This window comes from Ochotona curzoniae, unplaced genomic scaffold, assembly GCF_017591425.1.
Source record: "Ochotona curzoniae isolate NIBS_2020 unplaced genomic scaffold, NIBS_Ocur_1.0 contig_2210, whole genome shotgun sequence".
Taxonomy (NCBI): Eukaryota; Metazoa; Chordata; class Mammalia; order Lagomorpha; family Ochotonidae; genus Ochotona; species Ochotona curzoniae.
Genome location: NW_024465369.1, coordinates 10,016,353 through 10,041,832, shown reverse-complemented (window position 1 = coordinate 10,041,832; position 25,480 = coordinate 10,016,353). Strand labels below are relative to the sequence as shown.

Here is a 25,480-nt window from a genome sequence, read left to right as displayed (position 1 = left end):
TTAACCAAAGGACAGCTAAAGGAAATCTGTATTAAGTTCACTCTTGTAACTCATATTTGTTTTGAAGTACTTAAGTACAAATATCCCATGTGCTAAGTTTGTATTACACTATTGTAACAATATGGGGAAAATCAGTCAGGGGCAAGTTTGGGAGAGCTGGAGAAATCCCAGGCCCTATGGAATTGTGGCATAAAATTCAAAATTAAAAAAAAATTAAAAATAAGAAAAAAATAAAATAAAAATAAATGATGCAAGGTCTACAAATTCATGGAATTATAGTTTAACAGTTGATGCCCAGGTATGTGACTTAATAATAAAACCTCATTTAATACAAATATGTTTTTTTTAAAACTTGAAAGCACTAATGAATAAAGACAAGAATTCCACTTGTGTACCTGTAATTTCTTAAAATTTACAAACAAATGCATGCATGAATAAACTTTGTCTGAAGGCCTAGTGAAATGGCTAGATGCAGGAGGCTTTTTATTCACTAAAACTTCTTCACGACATTCTCTTCTGGGCAAAAAAGAATCAAGAGAGGCTCTTGGCTCCTTAGTACCATTGTCTGGTGTATCACTCCACAAAACACACTGACTGCCATTTTCACCCAGGGAGGTGTCAAGGGGTAAGGGGAGCTGTGGCTTATATTTACATTTTTGCAGCTAGGACCCCTCATATGCAATTCTGGCTCTCTTCCTTTACTTTCAATACACTAAAGGGGTAGGCTGTCAAGTATCGACTCCCTTCTCCTACTAAACATCACCCTTGACTCATGCTCTATTTTGGTACCATCTGTGTGAGGACAAAGAGGATCATAATCAGATCTCCCACTTACTGATTGCTTGCTGTGAGCTAAGTATAAATGTTTCTAATTTCAAATTTTCATACAATCCTATAAGCACAACATTAGATCCATTTTTATAGATCTTTAAAGTAAAGCTCAGAGGAAACCTGTCCAAGACTATCTGATGCAAACTGTACATTTGAGCCCTTCCTCTTTACCACCAGTGACAGTTCTTCTTTGTTCAGAGAAAAATGTTGACTCTCTACTTTGATTGACTCTCTACTTTCTCTCGTAGCCCTCCCTAGAGAGCTGCCCTCCCACTCTCATCCCAGGCTGGTGTCCTGAATTTCCCACAGTGATTTGGCCCTTACATTAAATTTTCTGGCTTCTTTTCTGTTAGACTCAACTGATATCTTAAAATATCTGATTAGTATTTAATAGTGTTGGCAGGTTAGAATCATATTTTAAAACGGAAAGTATATTTAAACAGAACTTTCTGAATTTAGTCATTGAAAGAACATATTTTTCCCATGAATGTGCAGACAAACTGGACAAGGAAATGACCACCTGTTAGCTGCTAATGATGTTCACATGCCTTTTGAAAAAGTCATTCTGGCTTTATCTGCATACAATCTTGGCGACATAACTCGTGGGAACAAGGGCATAGGAAGCCAAAGGCAGCCAACTGACAATAAAGTTTGTGCTTGGACTACTAATAAGAAAGAAGATACTGTGAATCTCTGATTTCACATAATGATTTAATCTCTAGAGAGTGAGATAAAACTGAATGCATATTTTAAGAAACCTAAGTTTGGGTGTTCAAGTCCAGGATTGAGATCAGAGAGGGGTCTCACACAGAGTATTTTCTAATTTAGAAAAAAAAATTAAAAAGCATCAAATATAAAATATGCCAATCACTATTTCAAACACACAGTCTAATTTGATATTGCATGGGAGGGTCAATCATTACGCTTTTCAAATGAAACTGAATACATAAATACTGAATGCACATAATTCAAAGAAGTAGATTGGTATTAACTGTGTCTCATATGGCAAAAAATAAAAAAGTTACCATCCCTGAAAAAGGACTTACAACTATGTATATACACCAAGATATAGAAAAGAACCATTTTCTAATACTGGGCTTGGCAGGAAAGATTAAATGATACTTTTAATAGTGAAACCAAGTGCAAAGAGTAAATCTGATTTTAATTAATTTGCCAATAACTTTTTTGGGTGCCAATTAAATTTTGCTGATTTCTATGGGTCTTATTTTTGTTTGCACTTTTAAAATCTATATATTGTATGTTTAATGTAATATTTCCATTCAAGTTCAAGATCGATATGAACAGTTTACCTTTCACTTTTTCTTTATGATGTAACAGCTAAAACACAGACTCTAAAATCAGATTACATGCGTTTGAAAGCTATCTCTCCAGCATTTCTTTGTATAAGAGACCTTAATTCTCTGTGCTTCGGTTTCCTCACCTATAATTCAGGGATAATGAAATAATTCACAGGATTTGAGAGAGGATTAAATGAGTCAATAAAAGAGAACTTGGAACAATACTTGGTATACAGTAAATACTCAGTACTTTCCATTATTATTTTTCAAATGTTTGATTAATATTTTAAAAATTTGAAATAAAGAGTCTGACAGGCAGAGAAAGAGTTCTTTTAATAACAATTCAGTCCCCAGATGCCTACAACAGCTGGGCTGAGCCAGGTACAAGTCAGGAAACTGGAACTCAATCTGGGTCTCCCACATAGATGGCAAGGACTCTGTTATTTGAGACATCACCTGCGACCGCTCAGGATGCCCCTCAGCTGGAAGCTGGGATTGGAAGTAGAACTGGACTCAAGGCCAATGACTTCAATATGGACTGCTACAGTAATTTCATATCTTCTGAGCCAAATACCTTCACCACAGCTATCCTTAATTTTTACATTTTAAATGAAATGTGTATATGATGCCATTATGCTTAATTTTGTATATCCTATTTTAAACTCAGAAGCATTTCTGAGGAGTAGAATGAGTCACATGTCTCTTCCCTTACTTTTCAGCAGGATTTAGTTTCGGCTCAAAGACACTGTTACATTCTACGACAGTAAATAAATCCTAAATAGGAGTAGCTGCAATTCTATGTGCAGGATTTTTTTTTCAAATCCATCTTCAAACATTTACAGTATTTTTCAATGCATTCTGCTGGCCTCAATGTTTCTCACACATGTTCTCTAAGTCTTTACTTTCTCTACAGCATCAGGCTTTAGATGCATGTCAGCTTCTCCACCCAAGGGCAATTAAAGATCACTGCCACAAGTCATTGCATCACTCCTCTTTTTATGTCTATTACAAATGCTTATATAAACATCATTAAATATATAACTCATAACCTAATTCTAATTATAAAATCTTACCTATGTCTAATCTCATATAAAGTAAAAGAGTGCAATGATCAAGAGTTAAAAGGAAAGAAATGTTTTTAAAGATTTATCTATTTCTATTGAAAAGGCAGGTTCACATAGAGAAGAGATAAAGAGAAAGATTTCCATCCACTGGCTCACTTCCCAAATGGCCACAATGGCCAGAGCCATGACAATCTGAATATAGGAACCAGAAGTCTCCTTGTCTCCCAAGCCGGTGTAGAGTTCCAAGACTTTGCACAATCTTCCACTGTTCTCCTAATCCATAAACAGGGAACTGGATGGGAAGTGGAGCAGCAGGAACATGAACTGGCACCCATATAGGATGCCAGTGTTTGCAAGCAAAGTACTAGCAACTGAGCTTTCATGCCGGTTCCAAAAGGAAACATTTCTTCTGTGATATAATTCTAAAGTATGAGAAAATATTTTTAAATGATATTTTTGATTCTCCAGAAACACTTTAAGCATTTTTCTAGACATTAATAATAGTAATACTAATTTCCAACTCAATGCAATGGCTTAACATAATATGTAATAGCTGCAGAATATTGTGTTGAAATGATGACTTAAGTTTGAAAAGGTTTTTTATTTATTTTTTTTTTTTGAAAAAGCAGATATACAGAAAGAAGCAAAGACAGAGAGAAAGAGAGAATACACTGGTTCATAAAGTGGCTGCAACAGTCAGAACTGAGCTGATCTGAAGCCAGATGTCAGAAACCAGAAACTTCTTCTGAGTCTCCTGCATGGGTACAGGATCCCAAGGTTTTGGGCCATCCTCCTCTGTTTTTGCAGGTTAAAAGGAGGGAGCTGGATGGGAAGTGGAGCAGTGAAGATACAAACCAGAGCACGATTGGGAGGCCTATAAGGACGTTGCTCTGGGGATATGAACTGAGTCAGGAGAAGTGAACTTGCACCTGGAAGCCCCACACGGAAGGAAAGGCAAATTGCAGGCTGTGGCTGAACACAATTTGCTTGGGGGAGAAAGCGAAAGACAATCTGCACTGTGTGGAGGTCATGTCCTCCGTAGGCCAGGAAGACAAGAAGGTCCCACCCATCACCATTGCCTCCCTGCAGACCAGCGTGGGGCCCTTGAAAGAGGTTTTTTTTGTTGTTGTTGTTTTTTTTTTTTTTTAGTTCTCACACTATTTCTAGGTCTGTGCCTCAAAACGATTTGCCTTTGTAAGATAGGCCTTCTGTCTTTCTGACACACAGGCACACAGACAAACACACACAGACACATGCATGAATGTCGATTTTAGCATGGGGACCCTACCTTTTGTGTGCTCTCTATCCTTGTATATGTGAAGTGTGTATGTATGCATGAGGATTTATCTTGTGTACTTGTGTATGCAAAATGTAAACAGGAGAACAGTTCCTCTTTGAAATGCTTGTTATTTGTGTGCATGTGTGACAAGCATGTTTTCCTTTCTGAATATGCACAATAGTGTACATGTATATTTAATTATCTAGCAAGTATAGTTACTTACAAGGGTTCATATGTATGTTACATTAGCAACATTTCTTCATTTACTGTGCTGTCCTTATATTTAAAAAGCTAAGTTATAACTAACACTGATCCTTGGTTATTAAAAAAAAAAGTTGATTCAGAAAATGGAAAGTGGAAAGACAGAAAATCCAAGACAGTTACTATAATTTTTAAGACATTGGAATATTGATATTATCTGCTTTTTAAAGGTATTTATATATTCTCTCAGGAGGCTGAGTCACAAATCAATTCTTTGAGATACACGATATGTTCTAATAACCCACTTTTATTAAGAGAGAAGCATATTGGGAAAAAATTAAGAGATACTCAAGATCACTGTGTAAGTGGTAACCCTGGTACTTTTTTTTTTCCCTAAATTCAGTTCCTTTGAAGACTTATAACTATAGGTGATCTTGTAAAATATCTCTTTTACATACTATGTTTTCTGTCACCCTACAGAATGTGCATTTCTATTGCCTTCTGGCTACAAATGTGGACAGTTTAGAATCTCACCAGTTTAAGTTGGCCAACTCTGAGGGTCACTCATATCTTCTAACGTTAGGAAATAAAATAGCATCTAAAAGTTTGGAGACTTCCCACATCAATCACCAATCTCAACATCAGGACTATTTCTCAGATTCAGATATTTACTGCTCATAGGCTATGATGTAGAAACACTTTCTCAAAAGGCATTAACAGCAGTGACTACAGCAAAGTGCCCAGACCGTCCTCCAGTGCAAGAACCTTGGTTAGGAAATGGCTACAAATCTCCCATGTGTTCTAAAACTTTGCCTTAAATCGCATTTCAATGCATTTATATTTCATGAACACTGCATTTAGACAAAGTTAAAATGAGCAAGTCTAAGAAAATACTCACTTAAGGATTTTCTGTGCTCTGGTTTCTGTTCTTTCATATCACTGTCATGGTGACTTAGCAATTCAGTACTGCAGGATCTCTGGATTTTGAATAATTCCAGGTTTCTTGATGGACAACTTGGATCCTTCGGCTGGAAACAACAAACAATTAGACTGAATAATTTTGGTGGGGAAGAAGAAAAGAGTCACCAAATAGTTTTGCAGTATATTTTGATGTTAGATTTAAGAGGAAGTTTGAAATAAGACAGTTATTTTGAGATTCAGCCTCTATGCTAGGCTCAACATTCAAATTCAGTAATAGTTAATATATTCACATTCTACTTACTAAATGCTTTGTATTATTCCAAGTTCTATAAAAGTATCAACTTTATCATCCTAGAAATGCTATGTAGTAGATGTGTTGTTATTTATTTTTATTTTAGAGACAGACAGATGGAGATGGGGAGAGAAGGAGAGAACAAGTGAGCATGTGTAAGCTTCCATCAACTGTGTTCACTCCTAAACTGCCCACAGTAGCCGGGGGCCAACGCAAGGATCCCAGAACTGAATCCAAACCTGTCACATGGGTAGTTGGCATTCAACTAAGGAAACCATGGTTGTCTGCCAGAGTCAGTGTTGGCAGAAAGCTAGAATCAGGAGCTGGAAACTGAACCCAGACACTCTTAGGAAGGACACAGGATGCCATAATTGCTATCTGAACTGGTAGGCTGTAATGACCAACCCATGTGGTAATGTTATTATTTTTATTTATCAGATGCAGAAACAGAGCATCAAAGTGATTTGTCAAAGTCCACACAGTTAGAAAATGTTAGAACCAGGGTTTCATCTCAGGCAGACTGCTCCCAGAATCCACTTTAAAAGATGATAAATTGTGAGTATGTGTGTATGCACATACAGGTAGACATGACCATGCTGATGAACAATTTATTATAGTTTAAATTTTGTATTTTTAAAATCATAATGAAAGACTGTGATTAAACATCAACAAGGTTGGACATTAAGCATTGTACTCCCCTGTTTTATAGCATACTAAAGAACTTAAGAATATTTTTTCCTTAAGATTTTGCTATATCAATGTCCTAAAATTAGGTGTTTGGCCTAGAGCCAGTATGAAATCAGTAGTGCTAAATAAATTTGACTCTTTAAAAACAAACTCTGAATGTGTGATTTAGGATAATTTCATGAAATTTTACATGTGCAATTTTCATAAGAAAATCTAGCTAGCTAGAAGAATAAAAATATGTACAAAGGATTATTATTTGCTGGTGTTATAATAGTGATCATGGTCTTAAACCTACTTATATTTATTTTAAGCATATGTATTACAAACTGCACAAACCAAAAATTAAAAAATGTAAAACTATCATTATTAAACACTTGGTGTTTTTAATAGCCTTCAGTGAATGAAATATCTATATTATTTCTGAAAAAAAGAATTTACTTTAAAATAGACAAGTTAAATGACACTTAGCACCGCAAATCTTGCTTGCTGAAAAGGTTGTTAGTGAACTCCACTTACAAGGACTTAAAATTGCTGAATCCATAGGATCTAATGAAATGTATGTGCATTATATGCCTAAGTAAAAAGATTTAAATCAGTACATTTTAATTAGTAAAGATAACAGCCAAAACAAATACATACCAATCTGTCAATTGCATTTTTGATAGCATGGAACCAATCCAATATGATGAAGTCAATATCTGACTGTAGCAGGAACTCATTTCCTGATAATGTGGTGATCTGAAAAAGAAAATCCAACAGGTAAAAAACTACATGAAATAGCATCATTGACATTTAAAATGCAGGTGCTTTAAAAAAAACATACAGTTTAGTTTAGTACACCAAAGTAGTTCTTGTATTCCAGTAATTGTCCTTCTGGGAACTGGGAGGCTAGGGTAATTTTGAACTGCTCCCTATAAACAGTTTTTTTCTTTTTGCATGTCATAACAAATACACTATTGTTTTAATAATAGGACGATTAGCTCAGAGAACGACTAAGTTGAATTACTCTAACTTAAGGAGAAACGGCAAGGAAGTCAGTGTAACACAGACAGTACACACTTAAGTTATATCCCACAAGAAAAATGCAACTGGGTATGTCAGAATTCATTCTGTGCTTTTGACTGTTTCTTGTCTTTTTCAAATCTAATAGTATCTCTACATTTGATTTCCTTTTATGAAGGGCTCTAAAACACACTGTTTAGCAAGAAGACTAATGCAGACTTTTCCTAAAGGTCTTTCAGATGAATAACATTTGGCTATTTCTACCATCTTATCATAAGCGTCTACAAAAAAAATAATAAAGGACCAATTTCCCCACAAAGGGAGCATCTTAGAATAAAAGTTAATTTCCATATTTGAACCTCTTATGGAAAGTATTTATCAAATGAACATCCAGTTTTGTTAAGAACATCCAGTACTGTTAAGTAGTTGGCAGTGCTTACTGTGTAACTATACATTTTCATTTCAGAGAATTTTTTTTCTCCAGAATTGAGAGACAGGGATATGATCTTACAGAAACAAAGCAATGCTCTTGGTTTCACACGTGAAGGGCTCTTTAGATATGCCTTCATTAGACTGTGTGTGGACATGCTTTTTGTATTAGGTCATCAATTACGCTTTCATTATTGACTTCTTGTTGCAATAGAAGGATGAACATTTCTTCACTACTGTCACACATCAGAGGAGGATTCCGAGGTTTAGACGATTGACATTTCAAAATACTTAACCAGGAGCCAGTCACCTCTTCTTGGTCTGACTTCCTCTCAACAGGAGGCAGACACTGAAGTGTGGCACAGGTTCAAAACATCACCAATTATGCTTTAGGCTATCTCCATAACTCTACCATTAAAGTGACAATTATAATTCAAAATGGGTCACTACAAAGGTTGCAATCATTCTTTCAGCAAAATGTAATGACAATAATCTTAAATGTTTCAAGAGAGCTTTGATAATGACTGAGTATATATGTTCATTTGGCATTTATTTTCAAAAATCTCTACAGAAATACAACATCACTCAGTATTAGAAAGCAATCATTCCTGCGTAAGATGCATTCCAATATGAAGTTCTATCTTGGTGACTGGAAAGAGAGGAACTGACCAAACTGTAGACAATTATAAAAGGTGAAAGATTGCAGAATAATAGGATTTAATTACTCACATGAGAATTTTACATATTTTCAGTGTCTCTTTCCCTTCTCTTGCTCTTCTGTTTTTGTTTTCTTTTAATGAAATTTATGTTAGATTTGGGATGACACAAAATAGTTCTCTGTTTTATTTATCCAGCAAAAGATAGCTAAGCTGATGTTTGCCTAATTATCAGAACACCATTGCAATGTTCTTTACTAACATAAAATTCCAAATATTTACTTTATAAAACATTGTCTCCAAAATAATTATCTAAAAATATAAGGTCACTCCTAACTAACGCAAGAAAATTCGTAATGTCCTCGACCTCTACCTTCATCTTAATCTAAATTTAAATATTGTGATTATGAATGTATTAAATAACACCACAATTTGTTAACATACACAAGAAAAATGAATTAGTCCAAGCACAGCATACAATGTAATATAATATTTCTCTGCCAGTATAAATAAACCATTATTAAAATTATAAAAAGGAACAACATTTTAAAAGCACAAGGAACAAATATAATTAGATTTACCGTATTCAGAGGGTTTACAAGTGAGCCAACATAGTTCAGTTTTTAACCTAGTAAATTCAAACAGTGATAAAATATAAGCATTTCAGCAGCCCATTTGCATTGTTCGTGCATAGTATGCAATGCAAAGGGGATTTTTTTACTGCTAAAACAACCAAAAGCAAAATGCATTTTAAAGTTTCTTTGCTGAAATATATTGCTGTATTAATCATGCATAGTCAGTGATTTATAAATTTATTTTTGGAAGCTAGATGAGAGAACTACATGGATGCGATTCTTTCAAAACAACAACTGAGCGATAGAGTTCACATCCTTTCCTCTGTCTTTCCATTAATCTTTTGAGTTACTAGGCAGTCTGGGGAAATCTGGAGAAGTCTGCTACTGCTCTCTACAGTTTAAATGCATCCACTTCTTAATTACAGTCAGTAATTGACTTTGTTCTCCAATCCAGTCACTCTCAGGAAGTAGTTTTAAAACCTTTGACTGGTGAAGCCCATTTAATTCAGGTTTCTCAATCTACCTTTTTATACCGCATCTTTGGGATTTCTGATAAATGGTTTGCTGAATCATATTTGCTCTTTCAACAACTGAATCTTTAACACTCCCATGGGAATATATATCAGTGACGAATGTTAGCTTTGACTAAACCTTTCTAGTGAATAGCTCTAGATGACAATCTAAGGTGACAAAAAACTAATAACAAATATGAAAGATTTGATATTAATCTATGCTAATACATCATTTTTTATACTACATTTTCCTGTGTGGATGCAGGACGAGGGAGTGAAAGAAAAATGTACAGAGAACATGGTGGGTTTAGGTCAGAGCTTCTGCTGTCACTTTTGCTTAGAAAATTATGTTAGGAAAATGAAATTTTACATTTCAACCAAGTTATACATTTTAAAATTATATTTGTTTATTGGAGAGGGAGGTAGGGAGGAAGGGAGGAAGGAAGGGAGGGAGGGGGAAAGGAGGGAGGGAGGGATAGACAGAGAGAGAGATAACCAATTTGTTGGTTTATTCCCCAAATGCATGCAATCATTGGGGTTGGGCTGTGCCTCTTCTGGAGGTGCCATGAATTCAATCCACATGCCCTTGTGGGTGGCAGGAATCCAACCATGTGGGCTATCACCTCTGCCCTTTAGGATTTGCACTGGCTGGAAATTTGAATCAGTAAGTGTAGGCTGAGGATTAAATCCACTCATTCCAAAATATTACCAAGTAGTACTTTGAAGAAATGTGTTAGGGCACCAATCAGTTCTAATGAGTGTGTTGGTATTGTCAATATGCATATATTTAAGTGTGTGTCTGGGGAAATTTGTGTCAAACTTTTCCACACTAATAAGGGGTCTATTTGAATTCTTGCTGCTAACACATTCATGTTCAGGAAATTATATAAGCAGCCCCACCAAGCAATATTCAAGGTAGACAGCTATCTTATAGTTTGGGGGCATTAATTCATCAGTAGCCTGCTCTTGAATTTAGAAACTTGGTTTTTCTCCTTGTGGTTCCTCTAAAGATGGAAGCAAGAATGTGTAAAGTCCAACCTCTAATGATAATGCATGAAGAGGTCAGAAATTAAGTGAAATTTTGTTATACTAATTTAGGTACTGCAAATTTCAACAATGCCAATTAAGTATGATGCCTATCAACATTTTATTGCCATAATAAGATTTCCTAGCCTTGATTTTAATTTAGATAAGTAAATATATTGAATGCCACTTTATACTATTAACATTTTCCATATTTTTGTTTGACTAGAAACAAAATAGCTAAAATAGTCTTTCATAAATAATAACCAGATGAACATGATAGTGATTAATAGATAACCGAATGCCATAGATAATATCCCAACAGCAAAATATTTTTGAACCTTAAATATTGTCTGATCTGCCTCTTCCAGGAAAAAAAAAAACTCACATGTACATAGAGAGAGATGACCAAAAATGCTATTGGGTCCTCTTCCATTTGACAGTTTCACCCTTCAAATATCAGAAAAAAGCTGAGAAATAATTTCACCTTCAGGCCAGAAAGAGGACACACTCATAGCCAACCACCCTTCTAATCACCAACAATGAATGATGAAGCACTCATTAGGTACAAAGCAAATCACAAGAAGCTGAGGATACAGAACCCCCACTCTCAAGAATTCACAATCTGTTGGGATAAATAAGACATATGCACATAAAGATAAGTAACAATAGAAAACGGGTTATCCCATATCCCCATTTGAGTGACACAGAGCATGTTCAAATCAAGACTTCAGAGGGAGTAATTACTGCAGAGACATTTACATCATGGAGTTATGCATAAACTGTTGGTCATGATACGCGAGTCTTTAAAGGTTGATTGTATCAGAACTACACCATATTAAGGATACGATCCTACCACTTGGTATGCAAAGTGATATCAGTTTTAATGATCTCAAAGCACATAATAAACATTCTACAAATGCAGCTTCCCTCCACCATCATAAAGTAATTTTGCAAATGAAGAAAATGAAGCAAATGAGGAAAATGAGAATACCATTCTATCAAATTGGCATAAGTTTAGATGATGGAATTAAGAATTACAAAGATCTTGATTTCTAGTCCCCAGATCCTAGCAGTTAAATGCTGTGTGTGTGTGTGTGTGTGTGTGTGTGCGTGTGTGTGTGTGTGCTGTGCATCGGTCAGGAAGTATTGGTATCAGTTTCAAAATTTGGAATATTGACTTCAGACAAAGTTTGTTTTTCTATTATTATAAGGCCAGCACACTTCAAAAGATCTCAGAATCAAAAACCTCACACTGGTATTCTTTCCTTTTCCCCAGAACCGTTATCTTGCATTACACACACACACACACACACACACACACACACACACACACACACACACACGGGATATGAAAACTCCTTCATACCCTATCAAGAACTAAAACAATTCTACATTTTATCATATTTATTCTGCTTTGAATCAGTCTTTCACTAAGAATCAAGGTGGGGTTGTTTAATCTCAACAAAGTTACAGTATATATAGAAAATGTGTAATAAAATATATTACATACTTAGAGAGCATGCAAATAATCCACATCATGTGCTGACAGTGGTTTTACAAATAAATGAACAGGAAAAAAACAGAAGTTAATTACTATTTCATTGAGAGATATTTTGGACTTTGCTATGAAGTTACTGTTATGAACTAAATTAAACAGAAACAATAAGTGGTGTCAATGTATATTAAATCTATTTTAACTAAATATGAATTAATTTTGTGACATTAATTTTGGTTATGTGTTTAGTGAAGACTTATGGGCATAACATATAGGTACATATTTTGGCCCTCATGATCTAAAATTGTAGCAGTAATGCTTAAAAGAAATCCCCACAGCTTGACATTCTTTTTTTTTCATCCTGCATCACAATTCACATTTGATACAGCTGATCAAATGAAGGCTGTCATGGTTCCACTAAAAGTTAAATTACCTGGTCTCAAAGGTGTTAATGACCTCCAAAGAAATTATATTATCAGGCCACATGTCTGTCTCAACTTGTAGTCTGGTCCAAATAATTTCTAAATTTGTAAATGTGTGTAGCAATGTTAGCATAAAATTAGGGGTAAAGTATCAGAGTAAAAGGTCTTCAATTTGTCTTTCCAGCAATGTTACTGGTTAAAGCACTTTGTGAGAAAGTATCTGCCTTGTGTTCCCAATGTTGCTAGATGTTAAGTAAATATATGCTGATTTTTTTTAAAGTTGCTTTGGCAACTCCTATTGAAATGCATTTGTAACCCCTATCTGTCATGAAAGTTTTGAAAAGTTTGTTTACTTTGGCTAGCAGCCTTATCCAGGGTTACCCTAGCAAACAATGATAGCAGTCTTCAGAAGTTGTGTGAGGAACAAGCCACAAGGGATACATTTTTGTTTTAATTGGCACACACAAACACTTTTCTGGCCTGTCAAGAAGATCAAGCTAATATGCATGGAGGGTGTTATATTCTCAGCTTTGGGGAGCAGTAAAGCTCCCTTTATTTAAGTAATTTAAATGATAGACTGCAAAAACTTTGCAAGTCAGAAAAATGCTTTATACTTTCTTAGGGAATATTTGTTTTAAGCAATGGAAAATGTTCTACATATCTAAAGATGTTGAACCTTATGTTATAATTATCCTGTTTCTTCAGTCTGTGAAATGTTCCTAAATCCACATGCTACTAAATAAGCCAGGCCACCAATGGATCATGCATTTGCACAACTCCCCCTGTGTTAACAAATGTGCATTCATTAGTTTCCAGATGTTGATTGGATATGTTTTCAATGTGTTTGAGTTTGATTGATTTGCATGGTTGTTTATTGGAACCCTCAGTGGTGTCATCATATCAACATATCCTGCCCATGTAAGCAATTTCTTATTTAATGGAAAGCAAACAAATGTTGGGCTACATACAGGACAGATCTCAAGTGCATTCCAAAATATAAGATTTAAGTTCAACTGTATCAGAAACAATGTTTTTAAACTGAAATTGATCTGTATTTCTGATGCCTAAGTAGTGTGACCCAGGCATTCACATAACAGAAATGTATTCTGCAAAATAAAATTGCCCCTATGGTGAGCATTCACACCTCATGTTATTTGCCCACTCTACCTTTCCTGTTAATTAACAAAATATCTATACTTCAAATTCATTTTAAACAAACAAGCAGACACAAACTCATGTTCATTCTTTGATCTGTGTTAAAATATTTTAAGTACCGAGAAACAGTCTTCTCAATATTCATGAAAGAATACTATCCAAGTAATTAGTAGATAGTTTAGCAGTTTCTACAGTTTTGCAGGCAGTTACACCAAAACTTTTGCCTGTGGTGCTCATATGAAAAACGACTGAAAAAGTGACTAATCAGAGCAGTTGGCATTTAAAGATATCAGTTTAGAGTTTTATTGCTCTTAATGTCAGTTTTTAAACCTGAGGGAAACAGTTGTCTCCTGATGAACAAATCATCTGAGGGCTTTTGTTCTACTGGTATCCACCATTCAGTCATTCCTACCAACCACAAATCAACTTCTAACCTGAATTCAGTGGCTGATCCTTTCAGGCAGCAGTTAGGAATCAGCTGTACCAATCAATCATTATTACTGCCTTTATGTAAGCAAGATTCTATTTCATTTTTTTTTTAAGATTGGTTTTATCTTTATGTGAAAGGCAGAGTTACAGAGAGGAGCAGAGTCAGCTAGAGGTCTTTCATCAGCTGGTTCACTCCTCAAATTGCACTCAGCCAGAGGTGCAATCTGAAATCAGCAGTTAGGAGCTTCCTCTTAGTCTCCCACATATGTGCAACAGCCATCCTCTGCTACCATCTCAGGCCATCAGCAGGGAGCTGGATCAGAAGGGGAGCAGCTGGGGCATGAATCAGTGTCCATATAGGATGCTAATGCCACAGGCTGACTCTTACCCACAGTGCCAGCTCTTCAGTTTAAATTTTTCTAAGAAATTGAAATAATGTAACCAAAATACAAAAAAAATCTCCATTTTCATAGACTATAACGTTAGAGATTTAAAGATATGTTGCAGTGTCTACTTCTAAATTAAAGATGGATAGGATGCTGGACTCTGCTGTTATCCATGCCTACAATGTCAGAATACACTTAAATAGCAGAAAGATGGATTTATAACTGATTTTGAAGGACTATACTGCAGTAAAGGCATGGAGGAAATTAGTAAAGTATGGGGATTTGGAGTGCAGAGGAGGGAAATCCCATAGCCTGTACAGCCATATCATGAGATAACAAAATTAATTAATAAAATAATAAAATAAAATGCAGGAATTCTTTTCACAATACTTGCAAAGAAAAAAATACAATAAGTTTTCTCTCCTTCGATACAGTTCTGTCACATACATAAACTTTATGTATTTTTTATGCTTCAATGAAAATACCGTATATACTCTTACACAAATTTTTTAGGTATATAACTCTATACAAACTTCAACTCCCCATTGGATTTAGTTACAATATCTTTTGCTTTCCCACACTTTCATCCATTTTTCCCTTCTAGTCTCTATTCTGCACTGCAGCCAAAGTGATCTCTTGGAAATTTGGATCTGATCATCCCATTCCTCTGCTTGATATCATGCTGAGGTTCCCCACAGCTGTTGCAGTGCTGAGTAAACTCTTAATTCTCTAATTCGGCCTGCCAGACCCTGTGTGTTCTGGCACCTGCCTACTATGCTGTTCCCTTGCTCCACGTTTTCCTCTGCATCTCTATGATCCAGACGTCCTGAAATTATTTTGTTGTTTTATACCAGCCGTCCTACACCAATGCTAATTTCTTAAACCAAGTTTTTGTTTGCTGCTTTGTTTGCTGCACAGAATGCCTTTCCAATTTAGATGTCACCTTTCCAGTAAAGGCTTTTCTGAAATAGATGCCTCCCCTGAGTGCCTGCATGATTCCCTGCTTTTCCATGGTCATTGCATAAATTTGCCTACTGCAATGTTCTATGGATTTTTTTGTTTTCTCACTAAGCTATTTAATCTCCCTGAAGAACCTATATTAACAGCACTAAGAAAATAATAGATACACCTTATCTACCTCATTAATTTTAGTGAACATATAATATACTCTATTAAATTTACTTTATTCATTGTAAGGAACATTGAAGGTTGCAGTACAATTGGGTTCTTTTAGGCAATATGATACATAAATTTAAAATCTATCATCAGATCTAATAAGAGAAGAGTAGGAAAACTATTTTGAATTTTGAGAACAGCACTTTGAAACACATATTTTCCAATCAGTCACTAACAATATGTATATATTCCTAGAAAGGAATGCTCTTAAGTATAGTCAAAAGCATGAAAAACTTTTGCCAGTATAATATTTATACAAAATTCTCAAAGTATCTCATTCTATTCGAATTCCTAGTTGATGATGTAGAAATTAAAAGTTTAAGATTTGTAAATGTTAATCCTTAAGAGACTCTGATCAGCTTTGCCCTCACCAATTTCACTAAAGCACTATTATCCTTAATAAACAAGCAAGCAATGGGAAAAAGTTGCAGTAGTTACATTACTAATAATTTAATGTATATATTAGCTGATTTTATGACACAATGAATTAAGTAGAAGCAGGTACTGCTATTAATTTATTACTCACAGATGTCTTCTATTAGCGAGTGTTGAGATTACACAACAAAAATGTGCAGAATGTAACTATCTCTATGCTATTACAACATATTTGGCCATGATTTGGAGTGTTTATAAAACATTCAAGAATTGTTCCATGTATACTTATATCAGTGAGAACACCTGTTAGCTTTAGTGCTGTACAGACACTCTTGCATTAGATTCAGAGGCACATCACTTTTTGGAAACAATTATATCCTTATAGAGAAATACAGCTAAATCAAAAGCAGCAGCTTGAGAACCTTTTGGCTCAAGACAATTAAACTCCAGGTCTCAGTGAAAACCAGAAATGTGCTCAGTTGCAATACTGCTACTTCGAAGTGAATGTAGGTGTGTTTTGTACTTTCTATGTTCAAAGGAACTGACAATGTATATAAAAATCTGTGCTTTAATCTTCAAGTAAAATTATAGCTAACCAAGATAGTTTCCAGACAAGCATGACAATAAGTAAGGAATGATAATACCGCACTAGTCATATTTTTCTTGATTCTGGTGACTTTACACCAAAAGACAGTCTCTTAACCAATAGTAAATTGGAATACTCCAGCTTCTGACTGAATGATGAAATCCACAGATGCTTCCCCATATTATCTTGTTAGAACCTTTACGCTAGAATCTGTTCCCTATGATGACAGTTCAAAAGTGCCCAGGTGCTGAGAAAATTGTGAGTCAGTTGCTTCTGGGCTACTGGTGGCAGCATAACCAGAACATACAAAGTCAGGAAATGCCCAATGACTGCTTGAAAGAAGCCAGTGACTCTGTGTTATTGATTACTTACAGAAAAAGTTTCAACTTCTGGAGGTCCCATTTTAATGGACATTCCTGTGCCTTTTGATAGGACGTTAGGGTTTCTGTGACTTAAATATTTTTAGTTGTTTTAAAGGGAGCATTTGCACCAACATGTGCAATCTCTATTTTCATCATTATATTATAGAGGTCCAATATTTACATGAGAATGACTCCACTGAGAATAGACCTTAAAGATAAATGATCGGAAAAACTGTGATTTATAACTATTTTCACAGACAGAAACAGAGCACCTCTTTGATGTGCTAGAAAACACAGCTCAGCCCAGGTACACATGGACTATTCCTGCAAGATTAGTATCTCTGTGTCCTAGAATGTGAAGCAATGGGCAATGACCCTTGTAGAGTATGCAAACACAAGGAACAATGGTACTTTTTTTCTTCCTATGTTGTCTAGGCGGAGAAATAAATATGAGGTAAGAAATTGGGGATATGCTGTATTACTATTGTCTCAAATCCAAATTACACATTTCAAAAGCTAAAACCTTACTTTTGATAAGTTCTTTTGAAATATAACTTAATCACTAGTTTAACAATGTATTATTTCTTTTCATCTTTATGCAGTAACATCATCATTCATTAAAGATAATAATTCTCTTATGTATGAAGTTCATTAATAAGAAGCACTTTCTGTTTTCCTTTCAATAAAAAATTTCAATAGTTGGAAAATGCTAACAAATTATTTTCTGAAAATGTCCAGAAATATCAATTCTGCCTCATGTTGAAAATTGTTAACTTTTTACTGAAAATGATCATTGTTAAAATAATCATGAAAAAGTAAATGACATTTTAAAAACCATTGTTCAGACCAACATAATTTATACATAATTGCAGGAGTCATGTATATAGTGGGCTGCAATACATATATGTATAAATATACCCATATATGTATATATACAATAGAGAATGGGGGTAATTTCATGGTATTTTGGAAAAATTGTAATCTGAGATCACATTATACCAGGCAACAACATGTGTTAGTCATGTGAAAGGCCACTCACACAATAATGTATATATCCAGAATGACATATATGATAAATATGAATACACTCACTGTAACACTGTTTACTTTCCAAAACAAAGTATCATTTAAAAATGCTACATTTTAACAGTACATTTAATGTGCCACCAGTAGGGTGATTACAAAATATTTCCCAAACCATGACAAATTTGAGGGCAAAAAACCACACTTATTAATTACCATAGGACAACACTGTAAACTGGATATTTTTTATGTATATTGAGTCATATGGTTCACTGAGTGCATACAACACTTGGGACTCATTTGGCAATCACTGATCTTCTTCAAGTGACTAATCAATAGTTACCATGGGTCCAGTTCTAGGAGGCAGACCTGAAAAAGTTAGCATCGACTCTTCCTGTTTAGCAGATTATGACATAGTGTGACATACAAGAAAAACGTGGGATACAATTAGAAGACAATTAAGACATGTAACAGAGTTCACAAGATAAGACATGTAACAGAGTTCACAAAACAAACCAGTTTATGAAAGGGTTGACTTGGAAGTCGGTATGGAGAATACTCAGGCAGCTGAAAATTCACTTACAGTATGACCCAGCAATCCCACTCCTTGGATACATACATATGAGAAAACAACCTGCACCACTATATTCATTGCAGAACAAGCAACAATTGCAAAAACATGGAAACAACCCAGATGCCCATTGAAGGAGGACTGGATAAAGAAACTCTGGTACATCTACTTTATGGAATAATACTCAGCTATTAAAAAGAATGAAATATTACTGTTTGTAACCAGTAAAATCAGCCAATCCAAAATGCTCAGTAAAATTAGCCAATCCAAAAAGGACAAATTTAATGTGTTTTTTCTCCTAATATAAAGCAACCTCCACTGAGAATGCAAAACAAAAACTAGGGTAAACAAACATACACTTGTAATCTCACAAACAAAGGATATAATGGAGCCCAGAGTACCAGAATTCAAAGAAATTCGGCAGAATGCACCTCTACAATTGAATAAAAGTAAACCCCCAAGGAAACTTCTAAATACACCTAAACTACAGAATATCAAACTTTCTACCCTTGCCTATGCCAAAAGTGTCATGACCCATGTAAACAAAAGTGTTGGAGTCAAGACTACACTTGATAGATTATTTTACTACAAAACATAGGGGAAAATAAAGGGGAGATACTATATAAGACATTTTTGATACTGTTTTTGCTACATTTCATGGGATCTGATAATTTTGCTTTTAACTTCATTTCTTCAAAAAAGAGATTTATTTTATTTTTATTGGAAAGGTGGATATAAAGAGAGGAGAGACAGAGAGGAAGATCTTCCGCCCGATGATTCACTCCCCAAGTGAGCACAATGACCGATGCTATGCCAATCCAAAGCCAGGAGCCTCTTCCGGGTCTCCCACGAGGGCGCAGGGTCCCAAAGCTTTGGGCTGTCCTCGACTGCTTTCCTGGGCCACAAGCAGGGAGCTGGATGGGAAGCGGTGCCACTGGGATTAGAACTGGCGCCCATATGGGATCCTGGGAATGCAAGGCGAGAACCTTAACCACTGTGCCACCGCGCCGGGCTGAAAAAAGTTTATTTTTTAAAAATCTTACTAATCTCATCAGCGATGCCTGGGTTATACATTAACATTGCTTTTCTCAAGAAGGTTTTTATTTTCTTTTTCATTCCATCAGGAACACATTAGTCATTCGGTAGCATGTTACTTAACTTCATGTTATTGTAAATTTTTTTTTATTATTGTTCTGCTATTGATTTTGGTTTATGGCTTTTCATTTAAGAGGAAGTATAGCAACTATAATAGAAACTATCATAACCAGTTGTGAAGACACAATGCAGTATGTATCTCTACTCCCAAAACAAAGATGAACCACCAAAGAAACTTTTAAATACGTATTGAAAATAAGACACTGGACTCTGCTATGTTGTCCATATCTACAAAGTAAGCTTACACTTAAATAGCATAATGATGGATATATGACTGCTTATGAAGAACTCTACTACTGTAATAATATATGGGACATCAGGGAGGGAAGAGGATTTGTGGATGGTAGAGAGCAAATCCCAGAGCCTATGCAATTGCACTGTAAAATAATGATATAATAATATTAGCTACTACTACTACTATAATAATAATAATAAAAAGGAAAAAAATCTAATTTTTATAAACGTTTATAGGATATGTTGAGTCAGCCTAGGAGACTTGGAAATTCAATGGCAGAGTTTGCTCCAGACGTTTGCTCTCAAAAGGCTAATGGTTGTGATTCACGTGATTCTCATGGTTGCGTGCCTCTGTATGCCCTTGTTTGTGCCCATATCTTTTGGGTGCAGTGTTGCTTTAGAACATATTCCACAATCGTGAAGTTAGATTGGGGGCTGTATAAAGTAGCTGCATCAAGCAGATAAATTAGAAACTTGTGCATAATTTTTCTCTAGAAATGCTGCCAGATGTGAATGCAGTGTGCTTTGAAATCGCATCTTACACAAAAGTCACATGCCAAAGACAAAAAGAAAATGAGAAAAGAGCAACATTCAGTCTTCCTGTGCACACACAGGTTCCACACCAGAAGCTGGAAGTTGAAAATGGTGAGGCCTTGTTCTTGTCTGGAGCTGCTGTAATTTTGCAACTCCCTACCTGTTAAATGCCCATGGATGGTTTGGGTGTAGATACTGGAGACTGTACCTACAGGTCTGCCACATCGGTTTTGCTCCAGCAAATAAAGGAAAAGGTGTTGAAGCACAAAGGAATAAGAATTCACATTTGAAGAGGCTAGAGAAGTAGCATGCTCTAATCATAGAAACACCAGGAATTCTGTGACAGCAGTGATACGCTACCCCAGGAAAGGAGCTGTTTGGATGCTCATGAGAAAGAAGATAAACATCTGAAACATTCAATAAACTTTTGAAACCAAACAAGCAAAATACTGTAAACGATATTTGGCAAAGGAAAATAAGGTGGGGAAGGGGAAGTAAGGAGATAACCCAGGTGACAAAAGCAGTTTGTACAAAGACCCAGGATGCAGATATTGCTATAGAACATAAAGAATTAGTGTGCTTAAGTCCTTTTTGTCAGCTTTTCCTCTTACTACATTCCCCTTAAATGGAGGTACATCTTAACATTCTTTCATAAACCATGATTCTTTTTACAATAGTCATTATTTTACCATTCTGTTCATTTCATTTTTTGAAGTTAGATTTTTAAATTGATAAATCTCCAGTGAATATCCCCATAAATATCTATTCCAACGTAACCCACTATTGTTACTAGCTTAACCTCTTTATGGCCACTTGGTTACAACTTACAGCCACTCATTAGTAAACTTCCTTTTTATTTTTTAATTTTATTTTTTGATGATGTTTACATAGTTGATTAGGGTGGGAAGGGTCCAGGATCAGCAGAAAACAGTTGATATCTTTGCTTCTACATTTTCTTTTCCTTCTTCCTGAGTCTGGGGTAAGGGAGAGACAAGGGCAGAAGCCACACCTAGCATCCCAACTGCCTCAGCACCTGGGGATGGGGAACAACCATGTGATGTCATCCCAAAGTCTCTGATGTGGAGCATGCCTCAAGGGTTCTGCTTAGGTGATTTCAATAGTTCTGAAATCCTGATGATCCTGCAGATGCAAGGATGAGGGCATCTTTCCAAGTTCCATTGGTTGACATAGTCTACCTCTGAGTCTCCATTTGCTCAGATACTTGCTGTCATGCTTTGCTGGGGTAGATAATCAATTTGTTCTGTCCTCCCTCCTCTGCTATAGTATCAGGTGTCTTCTGCAGGCCCCAATGGTCTGACATAAGTCCATGTGCCTCTGGGTATGCTGTTCACTGCTCCATCAAAGCCACTAAGCAGGCCTAGTGTTGACAGATGTACTTCATTGTCAGACCACAGGTACTGCCACTGTCCCATAGTTGGAGTTTAGTTGGGGTGATCCTTAAAGCAATCTCATTCAAGATGATCTCAGACCTATCTCTTGCGTGTGCATCCACCTGTACAGGGTCCAGCTCGTTCTGTCAACCACATTAGCCTACATCCACACTGGCAATTGCAATTGTTAGGTCAGATCTATCTCCAGCCCCATTTATTGTGCAAACCAGTTGGCGTTGTGGCCCTGCCCAACCCTGTCCCCTACACAGTCAGCCCTCATGTACATCATCAGGAACTGCAGCCCAGTCAGAATGACCACCAATAACCCCACGGAGTTGGCCCTTTGCCCTGGTTTCTGTGTTTACCAACAAATGCAGTGGATTGGTCCAATCTGTCCCACCTTCCGTTCAGCTCTTGTATACATAATTGGATTCTGAAGCTTAACTGTCCCAGCTGACTCCACCTTCCAGCCCACACACATGCCAGTGGGTGCTACCTATCTAGTCAGGCCTGCTCCCAGTCCTGGCCCTAAGGCTCGCCAGTGGGAGTTGCAGCCAATCTGAAGTATGCCCAAAGTTCCTCTACTGGGTTCACTCCCAGACTTGGATCTTGCACTCTCCAGGTGGCCTGCAATCTAACTCAACAGCATCTATCTCCTATCTCAGCACTTGCCAACTGATGCTGCAGCAAAGACCAACCAGCCTGCCCCAAATCTGGTTCATGCTTGCATCAATGCATATAGTAGATATAGCCTAACTCCCCCAACCCAGTTCACATTCAGAACAGCAGGTATTGTAGCCCTGCCCAGCTTGGTCGGCCCCAAGTCTTAACTCTCATGCTTACCAGCAGGAGTAGTGACCCAGGAGGAGAGTCCCCACTGATCCCTTATCAGGTTCGCATTCCTCCCTCCTCCACCAGACTTTGTGTGTGCTGGTAGGTGCTGTGGCCCAGTCTGTCATGGCCCACTCACCTTGGCATTTACCAGCAGGTGCTGAAGCCTGGCCTGGCCCAATCTGCCCCCAGTTCCAGCTCACATTGGTGGGTGCTGTCACCCAACCCTGCCCAGCCAGCCCCCCAGTCTTGCACTAATGTTTACTGGCTGGTGCTGTGGCCCAACCTGGCTTGTCCCACACCTGGTTCTCAGATTTCCTAGTGGGTGTTATGAATTGACCCAACCTGGCCCACCCCTGAGACCTGAGCAACATGTATGCTGGTAGGTACTGTGACCTGGCCTGGTCTGAGCTTCTCTTTGTTTTGGTTCTTGAGCTTGGTTGCAGGGACTGTGTTCTGACAAAGGAGTTTCCCAAGCTCCTCTATCAGATCTCCTCTCAGTGGCAGGTCTCACACACACAAGTGGTTCTTTGCCACAGGCTAACTTGGTCTACCTCCTGTCAGGGCAGGAACAGTGGTCTTGCCCAACTGGCTCACACTCATTCTGGTTCTTGCTTTTGGAGGCTATAGTCCGGCCACACCTAGTCTGCACCTAGACACAGCCCTCATGTGGCTCAGTGGAAGCTGAGACCTAGCACTCATCCTATACCCATCCTGTCTCTCACAAACACCAGTTTGTGCTGGAGTCTAGCCCAGTTTGGTACACCCCAAATCCAGTTCACTCCCATGCCAAGAGATACTGCTGCCAGCTTCAGTCCAGACCATTGCATTCTTTCCAGGCCCCACCCTTGTCAGTGGGAAACAAAACCCAGTTGGAGGTTCCCCTTAGCTCCGTGACTGGACTGTTCCCAGCCATAGCTTTACTCATGCAGTGATTGCTCTGACCCAGCTTGAAATAGCCCATCCCCTGTCTTGACCCCTGCCATTGGATGTTGCAATCTGACCTGAACTGTCAGTCCCAACTCTCGCTGGCAGGTGCTGTAGCCGAGTCCTGCTTGATCTGTTCCCATCTCTGACTCATGCAAACTGGTAGGTGATAGTCCAGCCCAGCATGACCAATACTCTGACCTGGCTCCTGCCTTTGCCAGTAGGTTAAGATAGGCTTGTCCCTGTGCAGTCTGCCTGCTCCAGAGTCTACTCATACACTTGCCAATGGGTAGAACTACCCTACTTAGCCTGACCAACACCCAGGCCTGGATCACCTGTTCATCAGAGGGAGCTATGGCCCACCATGGTTTCCTCTACCAGGCCCACCCCAGACCAACATCCCACATATACTAGCAGATGCTAGGCCCTTAATCAGAATAGTCTACACCTTCCATCCTGGCCTATGTATGAGGTGGTGGAGGTTATGGCCTGGTGTGCCCTACATCGTATTCTTGGATGTGCCTGTGGGTATGCAGCTTGGTATAGCCTGTCCTGTACTTAACCCCAGAAAACATGAGTGCCAGAGGGCTCTATAGTCATGCCTAACTCAGCCTGGCATCATACCCAATTTTTAAGCAAAAAAAGCAGATATTGCAGATTCATAGGGTTAGGCTCACATACACCACCACAAATTCTGCCCCCAGACCTCATTCCCTTGTGTGCTAGTTAGTATCATGCCCTAGCCTAACATTGCCAGTCTCCAATTCTTACTCTCACTGGCGAGTACTATGGTCTAGCCCTGTCATGTAGTTCCCCAAACCCAGATTTAGTGTGTGCTCAGAGGTGGTCGATGCTAATTACCCCAGCTCTGGTCCCCTATGTGGGCTGATGCTTCCATCTGATCCTACACTCTCTTCCAGTTTCCCCCTGCAAACTGCTCAGTCTCCACCTGATCATTTACCTGCAAGTATATCTTATGGATGGAAGTGGCTCAGCATTCATTCCTCACCTGCAACACACTCCCTTACTGGTCCTCCCTCTCATACATCTAGCCACCCACTTTCTTGGACAATCTGTTCTCTCTCCTCTGCTATGGTAATAGATGTTCTCTTCAGGCACCAATGGACTGCCATATTTTCTGTTTGCATCTGGGTATGCAATGCTTTGCTCTGTCTAAACCACTGAGGATGCTCTGATCTGCAGGCACAGGTCATGCAAGTCCCTCAGAAATCATTCCTCACCTGGAAGTGAGCTCTCAAGTACCTGAATGCCTCCACCTGTGCCGTTCTCCAGACCACTTGCAAGCCTGCAAGAGGGTGCTGCCAGATGACTAATGGGTTTTGCCTGGCACCAAGACGCCTGAGCCACCAGGACCTAGGCAGGTGACCCCAGGCCTTGCCAGATCCCTCCTCCTGCTGAGCTCAGCAGTCTGGCGCAGCAGCACTGCACATGCCACTAAAAAACAGTAAACTTCTAATTTCACACTTTTCGTGTATCTTTATTTTTTTCCTTCTGTTCTTCTGTTTAGTAATTATATAAATTTAGGGAGATATTTACCATTTTATGTTCCATTTTTTCTCATTTATAACCTGGAGGGGTCAATGGGACAATAATACCTGCCTCAGAAGATCATGATGGGAAGGATATGAGCTATA

The 25,480-nt window shown here is 37.6% G+C and overlaps 1 protein-coding gene across 5 annotated transcripts in view; it reads right to left on the bottom strand.

The window, feature by feature from the left end:
* The window catches only part of ARHGAP15 (Rho GTPase activating protein 15), a 616,474-nt gene that overhangs the window by 313,272 nt on the left and 277,722 nt on the right, over positions 1–25,480 (bottom strand). For all 5 annotated transcript variants that reach the window (XM_040971526.1, XM_040971524.1, XM_040971525.1 and 2 more), the window contains exons 7-8: positions 7,213–7,311; positions 5,572–5,701 (exon numbers count right to left, since the gene is read on the bottom strand). In XM_040971526.1, coding sequence (XP_040827460.1) covers positions 5,572–5,701; positions 7,213–7,311 — 229 coding nt within the window. The remainder of the gene's footprint in view (positions 1–5,571; positions 5,702–7,212; positions 7,312–25,480) is intronic.